Genomic DNA, 23,994 nt, shown 5'->3' with positions numbered 1-23,994 from the left:
ACATTAGTCCACGTTTAGATCTGCAAACTGTCGGCATATCTAACGCACTCAGCAGCCTTGGGTTTGCCCAGCAACAGGCCGGAGACTAAAAAAACAAAAAACTTGATGGGCCATGAAGCTAGCTTCGGCACTGGCACAGAGAGAGAAAGAGGAAGAAGATAAACATGTAAGCGTGGGGATTCATTCAGGCTTTACGATCAAAGTGGGAACTCTGAACACTCGTCCATTTAAATTCCGAATTGGAAGTTAGGGGAAAAAGTCAATCGCTCAATCGTTGTCTCTCCTTTGGCAAGGTACCGAGTGCACACCAGCTCGACTGGAGTTGGGGGACCAGTTTGTCTGAGTTTGTTAATTGAAATGTGAATCTTTCCCTCACCACACTCTGTAAGCTAACGGACAAGGCAGGATGACAGACTCTCAAAATGGCAGTTGGACACATTTATTGGTAATTTTTTTCAAATGTAAAAATCTGCAATCACATAAAGGCCCACACTGTTGTCTACAAATTGCATATGTTTAACATCATGTACTTGTTAGTTCCTGTGTGGTATGGCAATACACTTGCAGAGACTTGAAACATACTTGGAATAGAAAATTTAAAACAGCGAACTGTCTCCAGGCCTATATTTACGTGTTTCTTTATTAACCAGTATTTTACTTCCTTATATACTTGTGTTCCAATACAGGTGCAAGCAAACTCTGAGGTCCTTAAACATGTCCTATGATGAGTTTCAAAACAGTCCATAGTGATAAACCATAACTAACTTCTCTTCACTCGCATGAATCAGATTCTGTATCTCAAACTAGTTTCAACCTTCAGCAACCATTTTTTTTAGGAAAACTAAGCCCCATTTCAACCTGGAAAGTAGCAGAACAATCCAAAATGCTCAGCAGCAATGTTAACAATTTGTAGCTGATGGGCTAAACAACACAAAACCATTGGCACTGTCCTTGCTCTCTGAGCCCACACTGATTATCACTGAAGCTTAGGCTCAAGAGGTAAGCCAACATTTCAACACTCCAAAACTTACAATCAGGTAAAATTATCCAACTGTTATATTTTTCTATAAATTCAAAGGCATTGTGTGAAAGGACTATCATTGATCAAGATCTATTACCCGACAGGTAAAATTGTGGAATACTGATTTTTTCTAACAAAACATGTAACAATGAAATGCTATCTGAACACTTTTTGATTCTTCTGCAGACTAATAAATCACTGAAGTTACATAATGATGTAGCTTTATAGTGAATAAGTAAAGACAAAAGAAACAATGGCTGTGCCACAGTGCCCTGACCTCAGTATAAATGTTTTTTTAGTTTGAAACTTACATTATTCTTATAATACATGAATATAATACATATTTCACAACGGTTATACCATTTTCCCGACATCTAGTGACCTAATTCAATTACCTTATGGTACACTGATAGTCACTTTTTTTTTTATAATGCACTCAAACTCAATACAAATATCTGATTTTCCAAATGATTCACTAACTGACCCTCCAATACTGCACAGTAGAAGATGATTTAATTCAGGCCCTGTCAACAAATACACAGATATTTTTGAACATGTATATTTTCCTCTATGTTTTGGCCTCTCGTCCACATGTGAACAGAGTTATAGGTCACTAAAACGACTGTGGGGGCGACTGAGCCTCAGAAGAAGAGTGGGTTGTGCACTATTCAAACTGTGCATACCCACTGCTGCTTTGTGTAATGAACATGTTAGTTTATGTTCTGTTAGCACTGCTTGGTCCAATGACTACTTCACACTTGCAAAAGTACTGCTTCACCACTTTACGGATGAACAGAGGTATATGTGGTGGCCAATATGATGTGGTCCACCTCAACAGCTGCAGTATAAAGTTGCAAACCAGCAGACAGTGGGACAGTTGTTGATGACGAGTGGAAAGAAAACTTTCAATTGTCAAGAGCATTACTCGTATTTTTAAGTGAGCTCCTTTATCCTTATGTTGAAAGGGACTAAATGGTGATGAGATCTCCAGTCAGAGTTTTGAAAAATTTAACATTAGCCTGTTAATATTACTGCATTTGCAACAACAGGAGAATGTGGGAGAAGGCTAACACCAATGAGCATCTGGAGTTGCTTTTGTTTTCTAGTGTGTATGAAGATATTTTGTACAATAAAAGTTGTGTGGACAGATTCTTTTTAAAACAGAGGGGGGAAATATCAGCTTTTAAAAATATCTGTGTATGTGTAGGCAGGGCCTCAGAAAGACATTGGCCTGTGTGAACGTTTTGTTTCTCATATTCCAAATTGTTTTACCATATCTTTGAGAGGTATCAGTCCAGTTTTCTGCAGCTTCTTTCTTTTTTCCCAAAACAAATTATTCAGCTCTGTGTGTTTTCAGCATTTTCAGACCTCTGGATTTTTCTTTGGCCTTCCCCTACGTTTCCCTGAGGTCTTACCGCTGCTCTGGCTGCTGTACCTCTTTTTCTTTGTTACTTCTTCTAGATCAAAATCAGAGTCACTGTCATTTTTTGGTCTTCCTCTTGATTTCCCTGTGCTCTTCTTTACTGTCTCCTCCTTCTCCTCTTCTGGTGAGTCATAGGATATGTCACTGTCTGATTGCTCGTCTTCACTTTCCTCATCGCTGGAACCTGTTTTCTTTAACTTTTGCGCCTTTGATTTTGCAGTCTTAGTGTTTGAACGTGAGCCTCCTGTTTCCCCTGCCGGAATCAAGTTGCCTGCTGCGTCCCTCTTTGGCCTTCCTCTGGGTCTGCCTGTGGTCCTCTTTTTACTTTTGCGCACTTCTGTTACCTCCTTCTGCACCTCCCCTCCTGCATCTTCTTCTGCATTGTCAAACTCAGAGTCTGTGCCTTTCTTAATCCCACTGTCCTCTGCATCGCCAGTGTCGCTGGTCCCTTCTTCCATCTTAACCTTCTTCTGTTCATGTCCAGAAGTCGATGAGTGGTAACGCTGGACGTGACTCTTCAAGCTCACGTTGTGATTGAAGCTTTTGTCACAATGCTTACACTTAAAAGGCCTCTCCCCTGTGTGCAGACGCATGTGAGATTTCAGGTGGCTCGACTGGTTGAAGCCACGGTGGCACACTGTGCACTTGTAGGGTTTCAATTCCGTGTGCACGATAGAATGTCTCCGCAGATGATGAACATCCTTAAATTCAATCCCACAAACTCCACATTTGTACTCCTTCGGGGCCCTTCTGTGATTCGCCAGGTGGGCTCTGCGTACTTTACTGCTGGCAAATGTCTTTGGACAGTCTGGACATTTATAGGGTTCTTTGCAATCTTGATGGATCTGCTCATGTTTAAGTTTGTCCACCCTCGTTTTGAAGGTAACGTGGCAGTATTTGCAAGGATGCTCATAGGTTTCATCATGGATTTTGCTATGATTTTTCAGAGACGTCTCGGTAACACATCTTTTGCCGCAGATATTGCAGGAAAAGGGCTTTATTTTGTGCTCACAAGTGTGAGCCTTCAGAATATTGAAGAAACTTCCACATTCTGTGCAGAGCTCTTTAATTTTGAGGCCACCTGGGGAATCAAACTCTTCCTCCTCTCCGCTTTGGTCTTCATCTTCATCTTCACTTTCCTCTTCAGAATGCTTTGTGAGCTCTTCCGCCAGCAAAATATCCTCGGTTGGATTCCAATCCCCGTCGGAATTCACCCCACCGTCATCACCTTCCTCTCCTTCATCTGACGGATCACTTTCTTCATCACTAAAAGTAACAACTTCAGAGAACACTGTGCTGCTGGGGTTGTCGCCTGTTGGCATTTCCTGTAAACAATACAATGACAAGAATGACAACCTAGCACGACTTTTTCAAGTTTATACAGCACAGAATATTACAGCCACATTACAAAAAAAGAGGCAGCTAGAGGAAAAAATTGATTTTTTTTTTATTCTAATTGAGCTGAAAACTATACGAGAAAAGTCCAGAAGCCGAGCAGGTAAAGAAAGGCTCGCACACTGCAGGGCTCCTCTTCAGTGCAATTTATTTACAGAGTGAAATGACGACGTTTTGAACTACCGCTCTTCATCAGGTCATACAGAACAATGGGAGACGTCATCTTTAAATAGGTAAGTGGTCACATGATCAAAAACAGCTGATGCCACTTCCACATTAATTATACAAAGTGTAGAAAACAACAATAATATAGCGATATACACACTCGACTATATACCAACACATACACCTAGTGAGTGTAGAGACATAAATACCATGAAGATGCAACATGGTACACAATTGTAAAAATATAAAGACACTTGAAGCAGTCTGAGTGCAAAAACATCAGGTAGGACCGTCATATAGCATCAAACATGCTAAAAGAGGCGCCTCTTACAATAAATGGAAATAAATGGACATCAATGAGCAGCCAGGGCACAGCAGTACAAGTATCAGTGTAAGTATACAGCAAAAACAGAAATACATGCAGACCAGCAGAGTTATAACAGTTTAGAGAAAGGGTCTAATGTCACATTGTTCATTAAGGCCTTTGGGTGACATAGTGTTCAGAGTGTATATTCAAAACAGTTCCCGTTTCAGAAGCAGATTGTTAATGTCCCGCCCTCGCTGTGGAGGTTGAACATGCTCAGTGCCCATGTAGGTAAGAGAAGCGACAGGATGGTTCATCAAATTAAAATGACAGGCAACTGGACTTTTCTGATCATGATTTCTGATGGTACTTCCGTGCTCTGGGATTCTATTCTTCAGAGGTCTGGAGGTCTTGCCAATGTAAGCAAGGCCACTCATTGATGTGCATTTATTTCCATTTATTGTAAGAGGCGCTTCTTTTAGCATGTTTGATGCTATATGACGGTCCTACCTGATGTTTTTGCACTCAGACTGCTTCAAGTGTCTTTATATTTTTACAATTGTGTACCACGTTGCGTGCTATTTATGTCTCTACACTCACTAGGTGTATGTGCTGGTATATAGTCGAGTGTGTTTATCTCTATATTATTGATCATGTGACCACTTACCTATTTAAAGATGGCGTCACCCATTGTTCTGTATGACCTGATGAAGAGCGGTAGCTCTAAATGTTGTCATTTCACTCTTACCTGCTCGGCTTTCCACATTTTTGAGCTCAGCACCTGCACAATTTTGTTTGTGGATGTGCATGCTTTTTGCTGCTTTTTCGTACTAAAAGTCCAGAAGCCACCAGTTTAGGGAAGCTCTCCACAGAGACACTACCCAAAGGAGAGATGATGTGACACTTTACATTATGCATTTATTCCTCATTACTCCTTTCAAAAGAACGAGCTCCGACGGCCACTGGCTGTGAGCACGTCTGCAACTGCTCTGCCGGGCTGTGATGTTCCTATTTTTTGTTGAATCTATGAAGCTCCAGATGTACTGTGAAAACTCTTTACTGCTTCTGTTAACATTAGCCAAGAAAACATCATTAAGCCACACAGGATTTGAACCCGCTGTGCTTCTATCAGATATGACGGATGCGGTAATACACTGCAGAAGGTTAGAGCACAGTAGCTTCAATAACTTGTTTGCAGTAATGTGACTATTATGACGCGTGAAATTCAGATGCAGGGCAGGAAATGATAAATCTATATACTGGAAATTGAGGAATATGCCTACATAAAAGGGACGGATCAACCTGCAGGCAGCAGCTATCACCCAAAAAGTGACGCTCTTGTTGGATATGATCCATACAAACAAAAGAAAAGCAAATTTCTTCCAAAACTTGACTGACTTGCCCAATGTGGGAAGGACCGCCATTACACATTACCTTGTCCTCCAGACCTCCTAATCTTATGTTGCACAGAAAGCCAATGAAAGAGTCTAGTGGACTTTAACTCATTTGTGTGTGGTTGGATCCTCGACCGAAATGACTGCCATCTTGTTTTTGGCTGGGTAAGTAAATGTGCTTAAGTATAACTGTCCTTCATACTTCAACTCTGTGCACAGATGCATCGCTGTCAGGATAACATTACTAGGTTCACCATTGCCAGATGTCTGGTGAAATGAAGACTAGGGAGGCTGAAAAAGTATGGGGAAAAAAATCTGCCATGGCTGGAAATGTGGAGAAATTAAACACAACGCTTTAACATTAACATCCGACATTAGTTGGAGGAGTCGACTCCACTCCTCCAGACTGAAAATGGAGGTTTTTGATCCACTTCTGCTGCTTTTTCTCAGTTAGTTTTTTTTAACCTCTCCCACTATTTTTGGGACTAAAGTGACCTTTTAATTTTCCAAATTTGATCGATTGGAACAACTGTAAACAGCACAAATTACAGGCATTTGTGCAGTGATGGTAGTCCTTGACTCCAGCTGCCTAACCTCAACCTGGATAGCGCACCAGTGTGAGGAAGTTATGTTGCTCAGCCAGCACAATCCCTGAATGTAGGTCGTGTTACACCCATAATGAACTACTGTGCCGCAGCCATAATCATAACAACCAAAGCATGAGGGCAGTTTACAAAATACTACATAATACTTTATCATAATATAACCCTGCCTAGGGCTGGGCGATAAATCCATTTTATCAATTAATTCGAATTTGTAGTTTAGGTCGATTTGTTTTAATGAAAATCGAGTTTCTCTTTAACATCCGTCACTGACGCTCCCCGCTGGGCTCCCGTAGTTCAGAGTGGGCTCACCCCTCCCCCGTGTGCGCTTGATAGACAAACAACATGGCAGCGAGTGGGGAAGAACTGTGTCTTCAGTTATTTGGAATTGGTTTGGTTTTGTGGCGTCAGACACAGAACAACAGCATCCTGCTGCAAAGTGTGTTTGAAGGCTGTTGCTACCAAAGGTAGCAGTACTACCAATTTACAGCAGCACCTCAAACAGAGGCATGCTGCCGAGTGGGAGAGGTGTTGCTCCCTACAAAATGAAAAAGAGCGTGGCAGCCCCAGCACCACGGCAAAAAAACAACCTACCGTCTTGGCAGAGATATGGTGCTCATATATACCGTGGAAAAGCCGGGGTTTATTCACATGCTGAAAGCTTTGGACTCCAGGTACATGCTAAGTCTTAAAAGTTGTTTTGAACAATTTCTTTGTCATCTGCAAATTGATTTTAAAGGGGGGGGGTTGATTTAAATCGGATTTGTTGTGAAAAAATCGGCCTTTCTGTATTGATCAGAGGGATTGCAAACCTTAACAAAAAAGAATGATCTTGCCCGCTCTGGAGTTTCATAAAATAGAGTAGGTCATTATACTACATTCAGAGGGTCTCGATGTGTTGTTGTGTGTCTTACAATTCAAGTTCTACCTGTTTGATCTCTGGAGTTTCTTCTGTGCCTCCTGTCGGGTGTTGATCCACAGCTGTAGGAAGAGCGTAATTGACAAGGTTCTTCCACTGGTTTTTGTAGTCACACTTCAGGCAAGTTTGGGTGAAGGTGATGAGCACCCCAGAGGTGACCTTCTCCATCAGAAGTTTAAAGCCACACGACGGGCACTTGCGGCGGAACAACTGGAGGAGGCAGCTTTCATTCACAATATACTTCCCTTTAATCTGCTGAAAATATATCGAAATATAGTACATAGTCGTTATATCACCCAGACCTACGCCAGAGATTACCATCAGGATACATCTGCATGTTGTGGTGTCAATAAGCCACACGACTTCCACCAAGATAAACAACACAACCTTAATATCTCGACAAACCATAACTGTTGTATTAAGCGGCAAATAACTTGTCTACTAACCACATGAGCTTGCTATTGTTAGCTAGCTGTGCTAATGTCATACACCGTACAGTTAGCAAACTCATAAGGTTAGTATGCAAGTCAATTGCTGCTTAACGTTATGTTACATTGAAATGAGGTCTTGTGGCAGACGCTATGTGGCATCTAAGTTAACCCTGTAGCCTATAACACAGTGGCATCTAAACATAAAATACACTTATATGTTCGTGATAAGCATGACAAACAATACATATGTAGCCTGGAGTTCTCCTGGATTTATTTGAAATGTGTGCTCTGCTGTTTTGTTAAAAATGTAGGACAGGGACAGGAAAACATGCTACAGCTGTCTGACAGACTCACCTCATTCTGTGGGCTCACCGGGGATTCATCGGGCTCTGACTTGACACACAGTGTTGGGACAGCACTGAGCTTTAGCTGGCCCGTGTCTTCAAAAGAGTCACCGGTAAAGTGTTCATTACAAATGGTGATATCAGTCCAGGATGACTCTTTCAGTCGCTGCCCGTTGACTTCCAAAATCAACTGAACCCACTCCAGCCTCCTCTCTGGATCTTCCGGTAACTTAAACAGTAGTGCGCTGCGACGCCATGAATCACATCTGACCACGGAGCACGTCCTGGATGCAGCAGTTGACCGCTAAGTGAATGACAAAAGTAAAAGCTTGGAGTTAAACAAAAGCTGCATACAGTCCTCTAAAACTGGGGTTCAGAGCACCCTACAGCACCATACCTTGTACATAAACTTATCGCTAATCAGCTGAACTCCAGGCGCAGCAACAAAAGCACTTTATAATATAATTAGAGTACCTTACTTACCACAGCCTCAGGTGTTTCCCTTTGTCCTCTCTGTCTACCGACAGATGGGACGGCTGTATCTTTCAGAAAAAACCTTGTACCGGTTTGCTCTGTTTTTTTAATGTAGTCCTCCCTCACAAAGTGCTCCAAGCAAATTAGCAGTCGTGGCAGGTCTTTTTGAGGTGTGTTGGGGTCCATTTGTACAGCAACGAGCCATTTTCGAAATTGCTCTGGGTTGCGAGCTGGAAACCGGTGAAACATCACAGGAGTCCCTGTAGGTTTGCCTTGAATGTTTTTGCAAGTTGCAATTCTACATTTTCGAGGCATGATCGTCCGTGTCGTCTCTTTGTTTGCTTTTACCAAGTGACCTAGCGTTCCTGTCCCAGAGCCAGCTGCAGCTGTTGCTCGCTGGTGTATCCCTCCACGCAGGACGTAAACACACTATAGTTCTGTGTATCAAACTTCTTCTAAAACGACTAAAAGGACTCCCGTTTTTCGAATTAATGTTTAAGCATGTTTATTTTAAATGCACGTGTAGAAATGCCAGCTTCAGGGTTTCTGTAACGTTTATTTGTTCGCTTTTACACAGGCTCCTGACCCCCTATAGACTTCAATTGTGTTCGCTAAGCTAAGCCGCAATGCTAACCGCTGAGACCCAGCCATTGGACATATTGATAGAGAAAGGGCATAACTCCCAAATCGTCTGAGTATTCCTTTAAACATACGCTGTTTGAAATCACTGTATGTCTGGAATGTAGTTCCGGTTGTGCATTTGGCTTCAAAACAACTCTGATGGTGTATTTGATTAGTTTTGAGGGAGAGAGGGGGCCATACTGTTCATCTCCATTTTGTGCGCTGAGCAGCAGGCAGCTCTGCCCCACTGATCTCAGAACAACTGATAATAATAATGGCACTGATAATTAAAGGTAGTGTACCTACCCATATAACTATAGGGATTACGGCAATAGGCGAATTTGCCAAAATGTTGAACTGTCCCTTGAAGAGTTTATCTGATGACTGTAGGCAGAGGCAGGCTAACGCTTCCCATTGACTCCCAGTATTTGAGCTAAGCTAATTAGAGGTGGGCGAGCTCTGCCCGTCTCTCCCTTGTTACTGCACGCACAGTCGAAAGAATGGTATCTATCTGCTTGTCGTGGACTCGAGAGAGAGGCAAGACACGCAAACAAAAAAAAATGTTGGCGTATCCCTTTAATTGTCAGTGCACAAAATGGAGGTGAACGGTACGGCCCTCTCTCTCCCTCAAAACTAATCAAATGACTCCAAAACGCTCTGTGGAGCGCACCTGAGACAGTGCCGTGGCTGTTGCTTGCAGCCTTGCATTTGCGGTATCGTCAGCTGGACGCACCAGAAAGTTTGAGAAAAGTTTACAGAGTGTTATTGTAAATCATGGTTTGTGAAAGGTTGTAATTTTTGTAATGTACCTACTCATATGACTATAGGGATTACGGCAATAGGCGAATTTACTATCACTTTCAGCAACTCTAAACGGTCCTGTGTGCTTGTTGTGACTCGTTTTTTAGACAGTAAATACAGTACAATGGCCGTCCTATTTATCTTGTGTTACCAGCGCCAAGCTGGCAGACCCCCGAGCCATAGTAAAGGGACCTCCGAAGACCACTAGCTCCTTTAGCTTGTGTTAGCTCGTTGTGGCAACAACACATAAACAACGAGACTTCGTCTGCGTTGAAGAACGGCACTTTATTTCCAGCACTGCAAGAATGATGCACTGCCTCTCTCATCAGTGTCCGACTTTTACATAGAGGAAAATAACGCAAAAACAGCATACAGAACTGCGTAGGCTTCTTCGCTGTGGCTGCTGGATGTAAACAACGTAGCACATGGCTCGCGTTCTTCCTGGGCGCATCTGTCTGACGTCACACACCACACCCAGCGCACTAACGTCTCATACCTCCTACATCACCTACACACACACACACACGGCTCAGCATGTAACACTTGTCTGGCGCAAGATAATATACCGTGCTAAGCGTTACAACGGGAAAACAAAACACAAGTACTTACTTCGTTTACTGTCTGTGTGACACTGAGTGATGGGATGGCCGTGTCCTTCAAGAAAAGTCTCATTGTTTGGGTTCTGAATTCCAGTTTTTCGTAGTAGTAGTCCCGTGAAAAATGCTCTGAGCAAACTAGCATCTTCTTGACTGCTTCCTGTGGTGTGTTGGGATCCACGTTCAGAGCACCTAGCCATTGTTTCATCCGCTCCGGATTTCTAGTTGGAATTGCGTGAAAAATAAGATTTGACCATGTCTTCTGCTTATTGTAGCAACCCCGTACAGCACACGTACGAGGCATCTTTGTAAAATTCTGATTTATAAATAGCTCTTTCAAAAAAAGTGTCAGTGTCCTGCAAACTCCTTCACTGATCTACTGCATGAGCTCTTCTTCTTCTTCTCCTTCTTTCTTCCGCAGCTGTTTACTGGCGCGCATGCGCCCCCTGAGGTTAAGTTTCGTATGTATTTCTTTCGACAATTTCATAAAGTGCTAATCTTAGTCTAAAAATAGTTAACGTAACATAACGCGGTAAAGCGAGTCACAACAAGCACACAGGACCGTTTAGAGTTGCTGAAGAGTTTATCTGATGACTGTAGGCAGAGGCAGGCTAATGCTTCCCATTGACTCCCGACATATGAGCTAAGCTAATTAGCGGTGGACGAGCTCTGCCCGTCTCTCCCTTGTTACTGCAAGCACAGTCGAAAGAATGGTATCTATCTGCTTGTCGTGGACTCGAGAGTTGCTAAACTTATAAAGGATAACTTCGATATTTTTCAACCTGGGCCCTATTTCCCCATGTGTATGTGTGCGTATGATTCATAGGTACAACTCGTTTTAAAATTGGTTCAGTATTGAAGGATGCTGATGCAGCCGTGAAACGAGCAAAAACGGTAGATATGGGGGCAAATGCGTCCCGTATAAGTTTGCGCATTTAAAGTACTTTTTTTCGCCACTGGCCGGTTCAGATCGCAGGTGCTATCTCTGTAAATAGCATACTAACCGTTTCGACCATTGTTTATATAACATTACCTTCACTGTGTCTGTAGCTCTCTCTACTCGTGGGACAGCTGTTTTCTTGAGGAAGAGGTGTTTCGGGATTGGATGTCTTCTCTTCTTCGGCTGGCAGTAGTCATCTTGGGAGAAGTGAGCACTGCAGACCCGGTGATCTGCAAGGCGCAGTGTCTGGACAGGAGTCTTAGCATCCATTTGTAGCACAACTAGCCACAACTTCAGCATCTCGCTGTCTGACAAAGGCAGCCTATGAAAGCTGTACGGGGTGTTGCGCGACATCCTGTTGTTGCAATTCGGATAAGCACAAACACGAACCATTGTTTTCAATCGATGCAGTAAAACTCTCAGCTGTACTCAGGGACAAGCAACGCCACTCTGAGCGGCGCTAAGACAGCATGGCTCATCTGTTGTCTTTTTTTCCTTCAAACTTTATTGAAAATTGCCGGCACATACAGATACGTATAAAAACAACACAAGTATGCTGGTGCAACCTTGAACACAACATAACACGAAGGTGCGCTGAACAGACAAAAATGACAGATATAAAACAAATCACTTACAATCAGAAGTAAACAAGAAAGACATGAGAGGTGAAGAAAACGAAAAAAAGAGAGGAGAAAAAAGGGTGGGAGAGTATGGGAGTCAGTTCACGTAAACATTTTATAAGTAGAGCATATATTAAAGGTTTTGATAGCTTTTTTTTGTTCTGTGATGGGGAGATCGTTGATATATCCTGTTCCATTTCTTTTATAAACACAGAGAAATTTGGTTTTTGTTTGTGAATTTACACTTGTGTATGTGAAACTTAGCCAACAGTAGAATTAGATTAATAAGAAAGAAAGCGTTCTCATCTTTACTTCTGTAATCACAACGGCCAAATAAAACGTCTGTATAGTATAAGACAAAATCTGGGAAAATACTAGTAATTATGAATTTATTAATCTCATTCCACAGTTCACAAGTGAATTCACCAAAATAAATGAGAGCATGTTTCAGGAAGAGCATTTTACATCAATGTCATTCTTCAATTTTTGTAAAAAGTGTTTGACTGGATTGAATCTGTGGATCAGCTTAAATGAAACTTCCTCTACCTTATTAGTTAGAAGAAACTTCTGTGATAAAGACCAGGCTTTATTCCAGTTGATATTACTCACAGAACTGCTCCAGTAAAATGTTGCTGTCGGCACCGAAATCAATTCCTCCTGAAACAAGGCTCTTATTTTAGAATTTATAGGCTACTTCTATTAAGAGAAAAGCAAACTTTACCCAGTGAAGTTTCTAATGGATCAGGGGGTGACAATGACAGGGGTGGAGAGTGGTCAACATTCTTAAACAACATACAAAAACCAGGGGCCTGTATCACGAAGCAGGGTTAATGTCTTAGCGCGGTAACTTCAGGGTTAACCCTGGGCTTTCGGTCTCACGAAGCCGGTTCAGTTCTTATCGGGGTAGATCACCATGGTAACTTACTCTGAGCGGCTATCCTGCTCCGGAGCAGGGTAAGTTCAGGGTTGAATCTGATCCTATAAAAAGCACCACCCACTGGCCAATCAGCTGTTCGGAAATAAATGACTCCGCTGACAGAAATGCAGCCCAGTCATGACGGGAAGTTTAATTCATTTGATTGATTTTGATTTGAAAGTTTATTTTGAACATGAAAAAGAAAAGAAAGCAACAACAACAGACAATGAAAAGATTGTTCAAAAAGGAGTGGAAAGAAGTGGAACTTTCATCCCACCCCTTCATAAGAAAGAAACTGACCATTTGCGGACACGTAATAGCACCATTAATTAGTGCCAACATTTTGTTTTGTTGGAGGAAATGATCCCTGTCAAAGATAATGGGCCTAACTGACAGCTTTGCTGCTGGAAATGTGGAAAGTAGCCTATCATGTCTACACTTCATGGTGTTTGAGGGATTTTCCTTTTTGTTTTTTAAAGAAGGACACTAGGTATATTTCTGCGCAGCTGTTAATTTCTAACACAGCTCAATATCAGGATGATTTTATTCAGACTATCAGTTTGGTGTTGATATGATTTAATTGTGGCGTCAGCTTTAAGCTTTATTGTAGCATATATAACGTTATGACAAAGAAGACCAGTTTATCAGACGCAATGATGTTAGACGATAATTGTAATACACGCAATTCATCTGCACAGCATTGATTTCATGGGATTTAAGGGTGTGATCAGTGTCAGATGTACAGGTACAAGTACTGTAGCTACTTGAACCAGTGATGAGTAATTTAACCTACACATCATTTTATTTGCTACCTTGTTTTGTCTTGATTTTTCCCTCTCTCCTCCTCTATTTCTTCTTTCCTGACCCGTTTCTTTTTCTTCTCTATTATGTGATTTCATTGATGTTTTGACAGGGGAATTTCTTTGATAAGCTTTTAGTGGCTTCTAACCTCTCCGGCACTTTTCTTTTTTTAATCTTGTAAATGTTATACTGTCTGTTTTTAACATTATGTGCAAATAAACTAATCTAAACTAAAACTAAACATTATTCATCCCGTTATGCGTTGCCACGCATGTTTCCTCGTCCTGCAGCTGCCACGGTGTTGGCCTTTTCTCTAATGTTGCTTTTCTCCTCCTCATATTTTAGTAGAATTAATCTCTGATCCTCACATGAGAAATACTTTTTTCCCCTCACATACGGCGCTCTGTGAGGACGCTCAGTGACGCTCAGTGACGCGGCGCTTCTCTCATGATTGTGATTGGTCCGCTGCGTGCGCGTTCACGGCTCTTGATAAAGCAACTCTGGGTTGAGTTACCGAGTTGATATCCAGCGTCATGATACCAATTATCCTGATTGCCGTTGTTAGGGTTAGTCAACCCAGGATAGGTCTGGGTAACCCAGGAAAGGTTGCTCTTGCTTCGTGATACAGGCCCCAGATGGGATTGCATCAAAAACTATTGAAAATCCTTTTAGAGTTACAGGTATATTGTACCGGGCGAGAAATTCAGAGTAGTTGTATAGAAGTCCTCTACTAAAAAATAACTGATTCACTAAAAGAATACCGTGGTTGAACCATTTATCATAAAATAGTGACTTATTTTTGTACAAAATACTACAGTTGTTCCAAATATAACATTTCTGTGGGGAAAAGTTGTGCTTGTAAATCAGCGCCCATGCCTCCTCTGTTTTCTTCAACAGAGCAACAAGCAAAGCTCTCGCGAGATGATGTCACAACCCAGAGGAAGCGATTTTAATGCGCAAACTTATACGGGACGCATTTGCCCCCATATCTACCGTTTTAGCTCGTTTCGCGGCTCCCGGTTGCATTCGCCTCCCTCAAAACTAAACCAGTTTTAAAAGGAGTTGTACCTATGAACCATACGCACACATACACATGGGGAAATAGGGCCCAGGTTGAAAAATACCGAAGTTATCCTTTTTAAAGCCGGGACACGCCTTACAACAAACCAAGCGACCCCAGCCACATAGCCCCGCCCATTCGGTGTGTTACCGCCACAGCCACGACCTGCTAGCTTGTTACTGTTGTTAGCACTGAGGAGCAGCCCACCGAGGAGCTCCATGTTGCAGCTCACTTGTAGGAAATATAAAGCTGTAGCAACAAAAGTTAGTTTCAACATGTGCTCCGTCGACGGCTGTGACTCGTGGCGTCGCGGTGCGCAACGGTTCAAGTTACCGGAGGATCCAGAGAGGAGGCTGGAGTGGGTCCAGTTCATTCTGGAAGTCAACGGTCAGCGGCTGAAAGAATCGTCCTGGACTGATATCACCATCTGCAGACACCATTTCACTGAGGACTGTTTTATAAACCAGACTCAAAGCGGGGCGGTCCAGCTGAAGCCCGGTGCTCTCCCATCACTGTGTGTCAAGTCGGAACCAGCAGAACCTGAAGTGAAACAGGTGAGGACACAGTATGAGGTGCTTCTGCTTACTTTAACTACTTTAAGTACACTAACATACACAAGTCACTAAGTCTCTAACATGCCACAGACTGCACCATGTTGTTTCTCTGGGTTGTTGGTTTTGATACACACATCCTGCTGAGTGGAAAGAACTCATTCATCGTATCACGCACACATCATTTAAATTAACCATTAACAGGTAGGTCAGAGCCACAGCACATACGTAATAGTCAAGTACAGTAAATGTTGTTTTGCACTGACAGTTTGGTGTTTATTACTCTATTGATTGACGTTACACACTAACAAACCCAGTGTTAAAGAGATGCATAAGAAATACGCAGGTGTGTTAGGTGTATTAAACTGTAGCGCAGGGACACCCAATTTGCTTAGCATGGGCCCACGTTTCCTTAATAATGTCAGGGGGCCAGGGCCCTGTTAATAAACAGACAATAATAATATTTATAATAGGGATACATGATAGTATCAGGACGTCATTGATATCGGCTGATGTCAGCTTTAAAATGAACTATCTGAATCAGCCAAGATGCTTTTTTTTTTTAAGTTTGCACAATAAATGAATATTACATACATTGTAAAGTATTGTATTTCTTGTCTGCATCTGCTGGTGGCCCGTCATGATTAGAGTATGCATGCATAATATGATATTAATTCCACTACAGAAGAGACCTGATGATCACTAAAATAAAGTAGGGAAAAAATTGGATATATCGACATCGAGATCGGTCAAATGAGTTGTTACATATCTGCATATTGGCAAAAATCTGATGTCATTCATCCTTAATATGTAATAAAGGAAGTGCCAGTTTTTAACCTTTAGACGTTTGCTGTCCTCCCCCATCTTTGTTAAGAGGCAAATTCAGCCGTAACAGCACTGCACAGGTCAGGTGTTCGCAGGGGCGTTTTTAGGATTTACCTGGACCTTTGTCGGGCAGTCTGGGGGATCCTCCCCTGGCACTTTTTTTTAACAAATAAGCTCTAATTTGATGCATTTTATGTTTTTTTTAATATAAAATCCCAGTGTGAATCAGTCATTTATTTTACTTGTGAATTACAAAATCATCAGCAGCCCACCGAGCGCCCTATCACAAGCCAGATTTGGCTCCCGGGCTGTAAGATGAGTATCATTGCTGTAGGTATTCCCACATTTCCTTAACGCAAATAACTGATGTATCACACCAGAAACGGGTATTAGGAGTCATAGCAGGAGTGTTATATGCAACTTTGAGTGGCAGGATATGAAAGTGACTCACATCTGCACATTTCATTGCTCCAGTTGAAATGTTTATACTGACCGGTGTCCAATGTGCCTTAAAAGACCTTGCCTTATAGTGCTGACAATAATGCGCACTTGCCACGTCCTTGTTGTAGAGATAATAACGTGTATGCGTATTGAGCCATTCAACATTAATGTGAACCATAATCTTTATTTTCATGTTAAAAAACAAACAGACATGTAGTTCTGTAAGGTGTTTATAATAGAAACTCTGACCAAACAGAACTTTTGGTGTGTTGTATGTAACCTTTGTGACAGTCTATGCTACAACTACAAGCTTTTCCTTTTGTTACTCTGTGTAGGAGCTTGAAGAACCCCCAGAAGTTGATTCTCAATGCAATCAACAAGAAAAATGTGATAGTCCACCACCTCCCTGTTCTGAAGAATCACAATCAGAGCATACTTCAGAAGGTAAGAAACTATATTTTTTTATGTGTTATTACAAATAAAGTGTGGATTCACTTAAATTGTTCTTTTAATGTGAATAATGAGCTTTAAATTTAATTTACAGCTGCCCAACAAAGCCCTGCACCAAGTGATGCTCCAGATCCTGATTACGGTCAGATGATACAAAAAGTTGCAAACATTGATATGATCAGGAAAAAGTAAGTTCATTCCTCTGTAACAGATGTACCTTGATTAAACCAGCTTAGCTTTTTAAAGCTGTGTCTCACAATGGTTTGTTTACCCCATTCTTCAGAGCTGCACTTCTGCAGATGAAAAGGAAGTTCGTTGTGAACGAAAAACGTCTCCTCCAGTTGTTCAGCCACAAGTGTCTGTTGTGTGGCTCTAAAGTAAAGACGGAGAAGGTCACCTTTGATGTGGTCATCATCTTGAACCAACAGTGCCTTAAGTGTGAGTACAGAAACCAATGGAAAAGCCAAGTCAATGCTAAAGTCCCAACAGCTGAAGAGAAGCACCTGGTGGAAGTCGTAGAAGTAGACTTAACTCCAGAGACTCAACAGGTAGGAATAAACGTCAAGACACACATCCAGACTAACTGCTATCTTAAGAGTAAAATCTGCTTATGAATAGAATTATGCATTCAAGGGCATTTTTAACTATCATACATGATCAATTGCATTTCATGAACCAAATTCTGAATTTATTAATCATCTCTTTGTGTGTTTGGCTGTAAAATAAATCCTGTACAGATTTTGAAGATGTTGCCTTTTTAAGGCCTTTGCACACTGAGGGCTGAATTCACAAAGAACGAACTGCGGCCGCTGATAGCACCTTGAATTGCACTTCACTTGCACCCGCAGTTTGCTCCGTCTTAACATCCTATTCACAAAGGATATTGCGCTAATGATATACCAGCGCAAACATGCCCACAAAGTTTGGCAGCTGAGTGCAGTTTGCCCCTGATTTGCCCCTGATTGCAATTAGCCACATGACGAAGTATAAGAGGCCGTTTACACGTACATGGTGATTTTGATAAAAGGAGACATCTTCCTTCGTTTGTGCCCTTCGTTTACACGCAAACAGAGATTTCTCCTCTGAAAACGAGTCTTTCTAAAAACTCCGGCCAGAGTGGAGATTTTGGAAAACTCCGGTTGCGCGTTTGCATGTAAACTGAGATAAACGGAGATTAACGGAGTTTTAGGCAGTCGACGTCACAGTATGCGCTGGAACTTGCGCCTGTGTCAAAAGTGTGACCTATGTTGCTATGGTGACAATGGATACATGGAAGGCTTGAGCTTCTCCTTACACTGCCACCTACAGGTTTGGCATGCTCTTGTGTATATATACACACACGGGTAAGTGTAAACGAAGATCTTTTTGAAAACGGAGACGATGAAATGTCCGTTTATGAAAATAGCCGGCAATGTGTAAACGGCCTCTAAATGCTGGCTTTGCGCCAAGAACACATATATATGCACATATGCACAAATATATGCATATTACCTCATTTAAATACGTGCAAATAACACCGGAGCACCGAGACGCAATCTGCTAGGCAGCGCAGTTAGTGGAGCATTTCACCCTCTGCGAGTGCTTTGTGAATTAGACGGTATCTGTTTGCTCCATTTTTACTGGTTTAGCGGGCGCAAAACCCACGCAGTCCTTTTGTGAATTCGGCCCTGAGTCTGTTTTTTTTTCGTCCAAAATTGTCACATGTCTAAAAATAAATACGACTCATGTTTACGCACTGAATCTGAAACTTTTGTCCATTATTAAAATTTTCAGAATAGGTTTGATTTTCTGTGTTTTTCACTAATGTCAGAAGCCTTCAGAGACGTTTGACAAAGAAGCAGTGAAGATAGTGACGTGGCGGGACACAGTCATGACATGACAGAGGGACGGCGCGCACAGAATCATTTCATAACTTACATAGCTACTTTGAACAGGTCAGATAGTTGTATTCAGGTGGATGATGATGAAGAGGAGGAGGATGTGGACTGCACACAGAATGTGGAGGATAGCTCTGCCCCTTCATGCAGCTGCGGTGCCAAATGAAAGACAGGGAGGGAGTGGTTACAACCAGATAGGTAACTCCAGAGGAGAGAGGCCAAGGAGGAAATGTGTCTTTTCATTATGTCATGTATTTTGAATTTTTCACAACAAATAGAACAACGAAACGCATCAGAATCAGGGTGTAAGGTTTCAGGTGACGGATTAATAAAACACACCCCAAAAAAAACCAGACTCAGTTACAAAGGCCTTTACTCATACCCTTTCTTGTCATTATATCTTTCACAGAAAGCGTCAACCGATGACAACCGCAGCACTATCACAGGCGTATCCAAGACTGTCGCTGTTATTGATGAGAGGGACGATTCCATGGATGACACAGAGGAATCGAGTTATGAAGATGCCATGGATTCAGACGAGGATTGGTATCCAGATGACTGGCGTCCAGAGGTGAACATGCTTTCTGAGGAGGAAAACGAAGATGAAAAGGGAGATTCTGATGATCATCTTGTTCTTCCCACCAGATCCAGTGGGCTCTGCGCAGAGTGTGGCAGGTTTTTCTGTAAAAGTAAGCCTCACACATGTGAGCACAAAATTAAACCCTATGCTTGCAATATTTGTGGAAAAAGATGCGTTACTCAGGTCGCGTTAAATTTTCACAGCAGAATCCACGACGAAAACTATGAACATCCTTGCAGATACTGCCACGCTACATTCAAGACAAAATTGGATAAAATCACCCATGAACAGATCCACTCAACTCAAGAAAAACCGTATAAATGTCCTGACTGTTCAGAGACATTCGCCACACATACGGACCGCAGAATCCACCTGGTGAATCACAGACTGTTGAAATGTCAGGAGGATTGGAATCCAGAGGACTGGCATTCAGAGGCGAACATGCTTTTTGAGAAGGAAAGCGAAGATGAAAACGGAGATTCTGATGATCATCTTGTTCTTCCCACCAGATCCAGTGGGCTCTGCGCAGAGTGTGGCAGGTTTTTTCGTAAAAGTAAGCCTCACACGTGTGAGCACAAAATTAAACCCTATGCTTGCAATATTTGTGGAAAAAGATGTGTTAGTCAGGTCGCGTTAAATGTTCACAGCAGAGTCCACGACGAAAACTATGAACATCCTTGCAAATACTGTCATACTACATTCAGGACAAAAGGGGATAAAATCACCCACGAGCAGATCCACTCAACTCAAGAAAAACCGTATAAATGTCCCGAATGTTCAAAGACATTCGCCACACATAAAGTACGCAGAATTCACCTGGCGAATCACAGACTGTTGAAATGTCACATCTGTGGAATGGAATTTACAAGTCGCATTTCTCTCAGAAGGCACATGCCCGTACACACGGGATTGAAACAATTCCAGTGTTCAGTGTGCCAACGTGGCTTCAAGCAGTCGACCCATCTGAAATCCCACATGCGTCTGCACACAGGAGAGAAGCCTTTTAAGTGTCAGCATTGTGACAAATGCTTCACTCACAACGTGAGCTTGAAGAGTCACGTCCAGCGTTACCATACATCCAATTCTGGACCTGAGCGGAAGAAGGGTAAAATAAACAAAACTGTAAGCGACGCTGTTGGTGGTCAGAAGAATGGGAACAAGAGAGTAGCAGATTCAGGGCTCGACAACGTTGAAGAACAGGACACAGAGGAGAACGTGCAGAAGAACAGTAAGGCTGTGATAAAAGCTAAAAATTACAGGAGCACGGGTAGACCCATAGGAAGACCTAAGAGGAATACAGCAGGCCACTTGGTTCTGGCAGGGGAAATGCAAGGCCAGCGTTTAAACACTAAGACTGCCAAAGCTAAGGCACGGAAGTTAAAGAGATCACATTGCAGTGATGAAGAAAGCGAGGACGAGCTGACCCAAAGCGACATGTCCTTTGACTCAACAGAGGAGAAAGAGGAGAATAGTGACAAAGTGACTTCAAGCACAAGTAGATCAAAAAGAAAGGCCAATAATGCAGACAGTGACTCTGATTTTGATCCAGTAGAAAGACAGAAAAAGAGGTACAGCAGCCAGAGCGGTGGTCACAACTCAGGGAAGCGCAGGGGACGACCAAGAAAGAATCAAGTCGTTGAAGACACTTAAAAAGACATTGGAAAAGTTTTTGAGCCCAGAACAGAAATAGGAAGAGAGATACAGTTTAGGGTGTCAGACAGAACTGGAAAACTTTTCATGATGCATTTAAACAATCTAACTTGAGAAACATGCACACTCAGACTGGGAACTTTTCAAACTTCATTAAGACATCGTGTCACTTTGATCTCAAGATATGTTTGAATCCTGTTCACTGATGTGTATACCATGGAATTAAACTAGGTAAAATTAGATTAAACCATGTTGAGGTTAAGTGCCTGTTTTCTTTTGTTAATGTTCAATAATTCTATTTGTACTGTATATGAGGCTAATAAAGTGTTTTTATTGGAAAGATCTCCTATGTAGGTCTTTATTCAGCTGCAATACTTATATTGGATAAATAATTCTAATTCTACACAATTAACTGCTTAAAGGTGAAGTAACTAAAGGGAATTCGGCCCATCATTATTCACGGTATTATTTACATCTGTGCTTTTCCTACTGTCATATGTCAAAATATAATTTGTAAAGAAGCTTGTCTGTTAAAAATCCAAATGATGGGGCGTCTGTGGCTCAGGATTCAGAGTGAGTCGTCCACCAATCGGAAGATCAGCAGCGGTTCAATCCCTGGCTCCTCCAGTCAACGTGTCGAAGTGTCCTTAAGCAAGATACTGAGCCCCCGATGAAAGTGCTCTTGAGTGTGTACGTGTGTTAATGCTGTGTAGCAGGTGGCACCATGTATGGTGATAGATGACTTTGCACACTTAATGTTGATGCACCTACTTAGTATGACTCCATCTGATCAGCATCACCACTGTGATAATGGAGAAGCTGTAGGGAGGAAAAACTATGACAGCACATGACACATCAAATTTTCAAAACAGTAATTACATAAGACTACTTGAGTGTACTGCAGGGACACATTAAAGGGTAATATCCTTTTTGTTTAATCAGAAACAGCCCTGAAATCGCTATTGCCATACCCACCAGACTCTATTTAAATATGTCATTTTATCATCACCAAACACACCTCATTTAATCCAGCAGAAACAAAATAAAAGTCTTTGTTTATCTTTCCACTGTTTCAACAATCACCAACTCTGATTTGGCTGAAATACATCCTTATATTACTCAGTTAAATGTGAAAATATGTTGGCACTATACAGGCTAAAATTAACATGCATCAGAATGGGCTTATTTACACTTAAAAAAGGGAAACATATGAAGGTGTTGTTATGTATAGGTTATTATGCAGTGGTTTTACAGGTCTGGCCCACTTGAGATCACACTGAGCTGTATGTGACCCCTGAACTAAAATGAGTTTGACACCCCTGCACTGAGGCACAGTGTGAAAATGTTTTCTTATAATTTGTGTTGTTCAACAGCGCCATCTGCTGGTGTCATTCTGGGCCTGCACACTAGTGTAGGCCTCCAGTGCTTAAAGGGAAAGTGCACCCAAACATGAAAATTCACCCATTATCTCCTCACCCTCATGCTGATGGAGGATCAGGTGAAGTTTTAGAGTCCTCACAACACTTGCGGAGATCCAAGGGGAGAGGAACACAATTCCACCTAATGGAGGCTTATGGTGCCCCAGATTCAAACGTCCAAAAACACAATTGAAACCACAAAATATCTTTATATAATATATCTGCTCGTCCGTAGTGATCCAAGTGTCCTGAAGCCCCGACATAAAAAGTTGTTTGGAAAAACGTCATTTGAAAATATCCGAGACAAAGGCCATTGTCCACGTGAACTTCCTCCACAGACTTCTGGAGTGGACGCCATCGAGGGAACTGTTCTAGTTTTATCCATTTCTTGATAGTGTTATGAGAGCGGGTAACGCTTTTGAAAGTGTACTCCTTTAAGAGAGAGAGAGAGAGAGAGAGAGAAAGAGAAAGAAAGGGAGGGGAGGTGCGTTGTGATGACGTCAGTGTGTGTGCGACGGTGCATGGTATGTGGTCTGAAGCGGGAGAAACGGGTGCGGAGTAGAGCCAGAGCAGTTTAGCAGACAGGATTAAGTGTAGCTGTTCCTATGACTGTTATAAATATTCTGCACAGAAAGGCAGGCTGTTGTCCGTCCATCCTTTACCGGCTGTCATGTGGAGTTAATTGGGTCATTGAAACTAGAGTGAAGTGAGTCAAGCTACTTGTGTCCCGGTCCGGGAGCTGAGTAGTAAAGTTAAGCAACATATCTCCATCCATTTGCCTTTATATTTTATTCATTCGCGATGGTTCGCGTGTGTGTTTTTCCTCGATGCTGGAACCAAATGAAGCGTGTGAAGTCAAGACCCACTGAGCTAATGTTTCATAAACTACCGATTTCTGACATCGACCGACTACATCAGTGGCTACTCGCTCTTAACCTGGATCCACACCGTGACATTGAATCACTATTTTCACTGCGGGTGTGTAGTGATCATTTTTCACCGGATGATTACTGTCCACAACTTCATGCCAGATCAAGACGTATGTTGAAGTCCACGGCTGTACCTCGGTTTATACCACCGGTACAAAGGACAGAGGTGAGAAACCTTATTTCATACTGTTTGATATGTAACCTTACAGACATAATTTAGAGAAACGGGACAGAGTTGTCCACACACATAAACACATGCACAAAGAGGCAGTAAGAGCTACAGGTTACAATGAGGCTAAAAACAAGAGTTCACATGACGTTTTTCCAAACAACTTTTTATGTCGGGGCTTCAGGACACTTAGATCACTACTGGCGAGCAGTATGGAGATATTTGTGGTTTCAATGATGTGTTTTTGGACGTTTGAATCTGGGGCGCCGTCAGCCTT

General features: G+C 42.1%; 2 protein-coding genes across 5 annotated transcripts; one reads left to right on the top strand and one right to left on the bottom strand.

Annotated features, from left to right (window-relative positions):
• Positions 1 to 1,639: 1,639 nt before the first annotated feature.
• LOC125902459 (myoneurin-like) lies at positions 1,640 to 12,734 on the bottom strand. Of its 4 annotated transcripts, none has more exons than XM_049598803.1 (4): positions 11,524 to 12,734; positions 8,009 to 8,302; positions 7,233 to 7,478; positions 1,640 to 3,769 (listed from the first exon to the last, which is right to left on the bottom strand). In XM_049598803.1, exons 1-4 carry the CDS (start codon positions 11,821 to 11,823, stop codon positions 2,384 to 2,386), a joined length of 2,226 nt encoding a protein of 741 aa, XP_049454760.1. In that variant the 5' UTR covers positions 11,824 to 12,734; the 3' UTR covers positions 1,640 to 2,383. The 4 variants fall into 4 exon arrangements, with proteins under 4 accessions (XP_049454760.1, XP_049454761.1, XP_049454759.1 ...); XM_049598804.1 differs by lacking the exon at positions 11,524 to 12,734 and adding an exon at positions 10,504 to 11,243; XM_049598802.1 differs by lacking the exon at positions 11,524 to 12,734 and adding an exon at positions 8,482 to 10,439 and having other exon boundaries at positions 7,233 to 7,475.
• A 2,224-nt stretch (positions 12,735 to 14,958) lies between these two features.
• Positions 14,959 to 21,544, top strand: LOC125902458 (oocyte zinc finger protein XlCOF7.1-like). Its single transcript, XM_049598800.1, has 5 exons — positions 14,959 to 15,381; positions 16,980 to 17,088; positions 17,189 to 17,282; positions 17,378 to 17,642; positions 19,381 to 21,544. The coding sequence occupies exons 1-5, from the start codon at positions 15,046 to 15,048 to the stop codon at positions 21,199 to 21,201; spliced, it is 2,625 nt and encodes an 874-aa protein (XP_049454757.1). The 5' UTR covers positions 14,959 to 15,045; the 3' UTR covers positions 21,202 to 21,544.
• The last annotated feature ends 2,450 nt before the right edge of the window (positions 21,545 to 23,994 follow it).

This window comes from Epinephelus fuscoguttatus, linkage group LG15 (assembly GCF_011397635.1).
Source record: "Epinephelus fuscoguttatus linkage group LG15, E.fuscoguttatus.final_Chr_v1".
Taxonomy (NCBI): domain Eukaryota; kingdom Metazoa; phylum Chordata; class Actinopteri; order Perciformes; family Serranidae; genus Epinephelus; species Epinephelus fuscoguttatus.
Note: the sequence above shows the minus strand (reverse complement) of the source record. Positions and strands in the feature narration are given on the sequence as shown.